The sequence below is a fragment of the Lycium barbarum genome, chromosome 5 (genome assembly GCF_019175385.1).
Source record: "Lycium barbarum isolate Lr01 chromosome 5, ASM1917538v2, whole genome shotgun sequence".
In the NCBI taxonomy this organism is placed as follows: Eukaryota; Viridiplantae; Streptophyta; class Magnoliopsida; order Solanales; family Solanaceae; genus Lycium; species Lycium barbarum.
The window spans coordinates 10,006,180-10,013,493 of NC_083341.1; the positions used below are offsets into that span (position 1 = coordinate 10,006,180).

At 36.9% G+C, this 7,314-nt stretch overlaps 1 protein-coding gene across 3 annotated transcripts; it reads left to right on the forward strand.

Annotated features, from left to right (window-relative positions):
- The first annotated feature begins 59 nt into the window (after positions 1–59).
- On the forward strand, positions 60–3,839 carry LOC132640394 (uncharacterized). Of its 3 annotated transcripts, XM_060356976.1 has the most exons (4): positions 60–187; positions 1,724–2,078; positions 2,148–2,349; positions 3,269–3,839. In XM_060356976.1, exons 3-4 carry the CDS (start codon positions 2,258–2,260, stop codon positions 3,684–3,686), a joined length of 510 nt encoding a protein of 169 aa, XP_060212959.1. In that variant the 5' UTR covers positions 60–187; positions 1,724–2,078; positions 2,148–2,257; the 3' UTR covers positions 3,687–3,839. The 3 variants fall into 3 exon arrangements, with proteins under 3 accessions (XP_060212959.1, XP_060212957.1, XP_060212958.1); XM_060356974.1 differs by having other exon boundaries at positions 1,724–2,349; XM_060356975.1 differs by lacking the exon at positions 60–187 and adding an exon at positions 1,488–1,628 and having other exon boundaries at positions 1,724–2,349.
- Positions 3,840–7,314: the final 3,475 nt, after the last annotated feature.

The window sequence follows — 7,314 nt, forward strand, 5'->3', positions numbered from 1 at the left end:
TCCGCTGGTGTAGTATGATAAGTTATGATCACTGAATTCTAGCTTCAAACCAGCAATTAGCGAATATTCTTATAGCATAATTTGTTTTCTCATTAAATTTGAATCCTGAATCTGCCACTATGAGGAAGAGTGTGATCAGGCAAGGAGGAGGAAGAGGCATATGAAGAGTCAGAAGAGGAAGGCTGAGGTAGGAACTAATCTTCATTGTTCATTAGTATCTATCTTAACCTTTTTGATCATGTATTGCATATAATAAATAGGTAATAAACTTTTATCAGAAAGTTTTTGAACATACACCAAGTATCTTGTCTTCATACTCGTGAACAAAATGGTTCTGCTTAAAGAAAACATCGTCACATTGTTAAAACCGGCTTAACTATGGTAGCTCATGCTTCACTTCCTCTCTCCTTTTGGGATGATGCTTTATCTACTGCTGTTGCATCTCATCAATCAGATGCCTACCCCTGTCCTTAACAGTCTTTCACCTTCCAAGAAATTACATAAGAAAATTCTTGATTACAATTTTCTTGAAAGTTTTTGGTTGTGCTAGCTATCCCTATTTGAGGCCCTGTGCATCTCATAAGCTTGCTTTTAGATCTTCTCAATGTGTTTTTCTCGGCTATAGCCAATATCATAAAGGATACAAGTGTTTTCATGTTTCTGTTGATCGTTTATACATCGCTTGGCATGTTATTTTTGATGGACCGTGTTTCCATTTGCTCTTGGTCAAAGTACTGCACTTCCAGTAACCCATTCTCCTCCTACATCACTTTCTACATTGCATGTCATTTATCCATGCACTTCCACAACTAATTACACACCTAGATTGTCACAAGTTCAACCCACTTCGCCTTCTGTATCACCGATGTCTCTGCCACCCTTAAACAGTACAGTGGACTTACCTACAGTGCCTCCTCAACATCCTCAATCTATACAACCACCAAAACCCAAACATACCACTGATGTAGTTTCCAATACACATCACATGGTCACAAGATACAAGGCCAAGGTCTCTCAACCTCAAGCTAATCTCAGTACCAAGTACCCTCTTCCACAGTCGCCTCTTCCCCCCCAGAACCTACGTGTTTTACTCAAGCCAACAAAGATGCCAACTGGAGGAAAGCTATGCAAGAGGAGTACAATGCTCCCATCCAAAAGGCACCTGGACTCTTGTACCCGCATTCTCGGCAAAGGATATTGTTGGTAGCAAATGGATTTTCAAACTAAAATTGAATCCTGATGATTCTATTGAGACATACAAGGCTCGTTTGGTTGCGAAAGGGTTAATCAAGAAGCAGGCATTGACTACCACGACACATTTAGCCCCGTTGTGAAACCTACTACTGTTAGAGTGGTTCTAACTTTGGCTTTATCAAAAGGATGGTCTCTTCGTCAGGTTGACATCAAAAATGCATTTTTACATGGTGACTTACGAGAAGAGCTTTACATGACTCAACCTTCCGGCTTCGTGAATCCAAAATTTCCTACTCATGTTTGTTGTCTTCACAAAGCTTTGTATGGTCTTAAACAAACTCCTAGAGCTTGGTTTGAGATGTTAAATGCAGCTTTATTACAAGTTGTCTTTGTTGCGTCCAAAGCAGATTCATCTCTATTTATTCGAAAATCTGGTACTAACCTCACTGTTATACTGGTTTATGTCGTCGACTTAATTATCACAGGAAGCTCGGATGATTTTATTTCTGATTTACTTCACTCTCCTCAGAGTTTGCTTTGAAGGACTTGGGTCGGCTGCATTACTTCCTAGGTGCTGAAGTTGCATCTAACACTCATGGCTTGATTCTTTCTCAAACAGTATATTAGAGACTTACTGCATCGGGTTAACTTGGAAGGCGCAAAACCCATCTCAACTCCAATTGTTGCTGGTCAACAATTGTCCAAACATGGTAGCACACCCTTCAGTGATCTGACTCTTTACCGAAGTCTCACAGGTGCTCTTCATTATGTCTCCATCATCAGACCAGCTATTTCCTTCTCTGTTAATAAATTGTGCCAATTCACGCACTCTCCAACTCAAGCTCATTTTCAAGCTCTAAAAAGGGTGTTGCGCTACTTGAAAGGTACTATGCATCTTGGGCTACAATTTCAGCATTCTCCTACACTTCATATAAATGGGTTCTCTGATGCAGATTGGGCTGGATGTCCGGATGATCGTAGATTGTAATTATTTAGGTCCCAACTTGGTCTCTTGGTGCGCCAAGAAACAGAGGGTTGTTGCTCGTTCAAGCACTGAATCCGAATGGGTTTAGCTGCTGCTACAGCTGGGATAACGTTGTTGCAACACCTTCTTCAAGAGTTAAATGTACCTCTGCCTGCTGCTCCGAAACTTTGGTGCGATAATTTATCAGCAACATATCTTACAGATAATCCTGTCTTTCATGCTCGCACTAAGCATATTGAACTCAGTTTTCACTTTGTAAGAGAAAAGGTAGCTTCAAAGGATCTTCAGGTTGGATACATTAGCTCTGTGGACCAAGTGGCAGACACATTCACAAAAAGTTTGCCGGCTGGCAATTTTCACTTCTCAGAGACAAGCTTGTTGTAGTAAACTCACTGCTTCGCTTGAGGGCGGATGTTAGGATATTGGGTGCTCCCGGAAAATAATCCATATAATAACCATATGGTTCCACGTAATGTTTTGGTAGAGGATGTGGAAAAAAATTCTTTTTCTTAAGAAAGTCGATTTCGAGCTTTTGAAGTCCTAAAACTTAGGCATAACTTATATGCAGTTTGACTTGCAAATTCAATATGTTGATTCTGTTGAATTTTTATTTGAAGTTTGTTTTGGTTTTTGCACACCTGTACATATTTCAGCTGTTTCTTAGTGTTGTTGTTTTAATACAATTTCCTTCCTCAAAAAAAAGTCTAGCCTTTCTGATAAGCTTTAGACTAGTTGAAACTACACAACTCAATATTATATCAATAATAGGTAGAAGTTAATCTCTCTATGGTAGTAAACTCACAAAGAATCTTCGTGTTTGGCTGACGAGAAAGGACATAGCCATCATAGGAGGAAACACTGCTTGCGTACACAACATTGAGACAAATATTTGCTAGGTATTTCTATTAAAGCTGTATGTCTTTGCTGTACATTCATCACTGGATTTCTATACGGCAGAGACAAATATCTTTTGCACTTCTGGTCTTTTTAATAATGCAAAGCTCTTCTTAGCCTTGACTTTTTGAGTTTTGCACTTCTATATTTCAAGATGACAGTGCTAATCACTATGTGGCTGCACTTCCGTGGCAGGCTCCTAATTGTGGATAGATTGCTCAAATGGGGAATACAAGCTGATCCAAAATGTGCTTTGTGTCACTATCACGATGAATACCTGGGACATATGTTTGTGCAGTGTCCCTTTGCCAGGAACTTGTGGAAAAGATTGCTGGATTGGCCACAGGGACCAATGATGGCTGCTACTACATGGGATCAGTATATGAGCTGGGCTATTTCAAATGCTAAAGGGAAGTCTCTTCATACCAGCTTCTTTAAAATCATCTTGGCTGAATGTGTACACTCTATCTGGACTGAAAGAAATGCCAGACTCTTTGAAGGAAGGTCAACTGCCTATGATGCCATTGCTAAAGTCATTGCCTACTCCTGTTATGTCAGAGCCGTACCAGTTATGCAGAAATACCTTCTTAGATTTTCTTTCTTAGTTTGCTAGTGATGTGTGATTCCTGTTGTATTGTCTGGTCTTTTGTTTTGTTTGTAACCCCTGAGATAGCTAAGCTGTGTTGTAGCTAGCTATGGCTTTGTAACTCTTCATTTGGTGGTAGTTGATTACCAAAAAGATGACAGTGCGATCAAATTATTGTTATATTGCTGATTTTTGGCAAGTTGTCAATGTTATAATGATGTTGTAAATTGCCTATAGTACTTGTATAAGCCTAGAAATGTTCTTTCCAATTTCTACATGTTAACATGCATTCTTGATAGTATCTTGAGGCTACTGTGTTGTAGAACTTGATAATTCTTATCTGGAATGATTATCATTTTTTTTTCTATCAAGCTTATTTGTAACTCGGTGGGTTTTGTCTTCGAGTTGTTCGTTGGTTCTCTTCTTGACCTGAACTGGAATGTTGCAGTTATTAGGTGCAGCCGATTCAAAGTGGGACATAATATTGTTAGGAGCAAAAGGTAATGGCTTCTCTGTTCTTTTTTTTTGGGTTGCCACCCGGTGTTAAGATAAGATGATCGCTAATGTTCTCTAGCTTCTAAATCTCATGTGTGCTGTATACATGGGATGTTTATTCCATAAGCAATTTGTCCGCTGATTTATTAATGTTCTCAAGCTGTATCTTTCTTTTGTGCTTTCGTGTATTGTAGTAACGGAAAAGGACCAAAAATGTGCCTGGACTACCCGAAAAGGTCTAAATATGCCTTTTATGCATCTATTTTGCTAAAAATCCGTCCGTTTACCTTTCTCGCTCACTTTGGCACGTAAAACTATCAGGCTCAATTGTGACAAGATTTTTCATAATTTGGGCTATATATTAGCTCAATTTTTAGATAAATTGAATTTGGCTGGTCAAAAAATAGACTGAGTTAATAGAAAAATGGGCAGTCATTGATCTACCAAACTTGAATGGGTTAGACGGTCATGGGCTAATTTACCCACCCCTATCTGAAGGTATCAGCTGTAACATTTTTAAAAAAGGGCTAAAAATACCCCTAATGTATGAGAAATGACTCATAAATACCCTTCATCCACCTATTGGTGTAAAAATACCCCTAACCTATATTTTTGGCTCAAGAATACCCCTCAAACTAACACCTTAAGGGGTCGTTTGGTAGGAGGGTAAGTAAGCCCATGTAGAGGGGATTGGATGGGATAAGATGAGATTACTAATCCCACCTTATCCCACATTTTATCTCATCTACATGGGACTGGATGAAGTTATCCCACCAAACAAACATAGGATTAATTCTAATCCCATTGGATTAATAATCTAGCCCTTCCTATCCCTCCTACCAAATGATCCCTAAACCTTCTAATTTTAAAAAGCCATGTGACTTATTGTGATTGGCTACATATATTATTTACTCCTAATTAATTTAAAAAGCAAAATTCACCCACTTTCAAACCCATACCCACTGACCCGACCCGTTTCTTTCAGATATGAATTTAAGTGATCCTTCATACACACTTAATTGCCAAGTAAATAACTAGATATTCACCAGAAGTGGCGCAAACATATACGTACAAAAGGATTATTCTGCTCTTTCCAGCCATCAACCAAAGGACAAGGATATCGCAGCATACAACTATTCCTTGTGGCCAACTTTTTAATTCGTCTGGGATAGTAATTAAATGTCGAATGAAATCGACTATGTAATTAGCTGTTTGAATCGCTTTTAAGTTTTCACAACCTTTGCGGCACCACCATAGGACTGATTCTATATCGACTATTCAAGAATCAAGGACTAGCATGGGCGGAGCCATCTTTGGAGGGTGGTCAGGTGCACACCCTTCGTCGGAAAATTACGCGGTGTACATAGGTTAAATGTTAGCTACAATACGTATATATTTAATTTTGTACACCCTTAACACAAGTAAGAAGAAAATTTGCACACCCTTCATTAAATTCCTGGCTTCGCTACCGAGGACGAGAGTTCCTTATATTACGTGATCCATTTCTCATGGAGTTTCATAGTTGAAGTTTGTAGGAATGAAACGTGACCTTTGTATAAATTTGAATAACGTTGTATAATTTTACTATATAACACTATAAAATTGTGTATAAACACCTCTTATACACTATTATAGAGGGTTGATACATTATTTATAACAAGTGTATAATATAGTACTATGTTATATACCAGATGTACTATGATACGAAAAAGAAGCTAGGTATGCAGGTATAAACTGAAAATATGGCTACTTGAGTGTAATATGTTATGTTGGACAATATATTCTTGAAAAATTCTCAAATTTATTTCATTTAAAAAAAGAAAAAGATGCAAATATATCCCTCAACATTGCGATTTAGAGCAGATATACCCTCGTTAAAAAAAAGTAGTGCACATATACCCCTGTCGTGAGGCCGTTACACAAATGGTGCAAATATATCATTTTCGATGACGGAAAGTTTTTAATTAAAATAAAATCTACTGTACGGGCATATTTGCCACCTTTTTTTGCAAAGTTTGGGGGTATATTTGGACCTTCTGACGCATGAATTTTTTTTGCCTTCTTTATTTCAACAATTAATTTGAATTTATTGCTTTGATGATCAAATTTCTTTTTGTGCTCATCTTCTTATTAACTCTACCATAGATTTCCCAAAATATTTTTATGCAAATGCATACAATACATTACAGTTTGATCACTTATGATTACTGGGAGTAAATAAGAAATCTTGAGATTTTAACAAAGTTATTTAATTTTTAATTTAAATCAGCGAGGCGATATGAACAAATTTGAGAAAATGAAAGAGGATGAGTAATAGAGAGAAGCCGGATCCAAATTATTAGGCAAATGCGAAATATATGTTTCTTTTCAAATGTGAGCATAATTTCTTCGTTTTAAGATTGAAAGTTACTGAAAGGAGACAATTTACCCTGCTCATTTTATAGAAAGTAGACTCCTAGGCTATTAATTTATACTCCAATTTATATGACTCACATTTCTTGTTGATTAGCCTCATAAAAACAATATGTTTATATATTTAAAAACATTATAACTTCACTCTCATTTCACCCTTAATGAAATGTCATACACCCGAAAAAATGTCTAATATATTTAGTTCATAAATTTTAAAAATCAATCAAAATCTCAAGATTTCTTATTATTTCCAATAATCATATTGAGTAAATTGCAATTTATTTTTGCATATGCGAAAAAATAAGTTGGGGTATCTATGATATACTCCTCTGTTTCAATTTGTTTGAACCTATTTCCTTTTTAGTCCGTGCCAAAATGAATGACCTCTTTCCTAATTTGGAAACAAATTCATTTTATGAATGATTTACAGCCACACAAATTTTCAAGGCTTATTTTGAACCACAAGTTTCAAAAGTCTTCCCTCTTTCTTAAATGTCGTGCCCAGTCATATGGGTTCATATAAATTGAAACGGAGGGAGTATTTAATAAGAAGATGAGGTCAAAAAGAAATTTGATCATCAAAGCGATAATTCAAATCGTTGAATTAAAGAAGGCAAAAACAAAAAAGTTCATGTGTGAGAACTGAGAAGGGGCAAATATATGCCTGGTCTTTGCGAAAAGGTACAAATATATTGTAACGACCCGCAAGGTCGTTATGGGGGCTTTGACCATTTTACCTTTGCTAGTA

What these genes read in the sequence shown, in the direction of transcription:
- LOC132640394 (XM_060356974.1), top strand. Translation starts at nt 2,258, where the DNA reads ATGGGTTTAGCTGCTGCTACAGCTGGGATAACGTTGTTGCAACACCTT. An exon ending in CCTGCTGCTCCGAAACTTTG is followed by an intron (nt 2,350 to 3,268) that starts GTGCGATAATTT and finishes CTTCCGTGGCAG; the next exon opens with GCTCCTAATTGTGGATAGAT.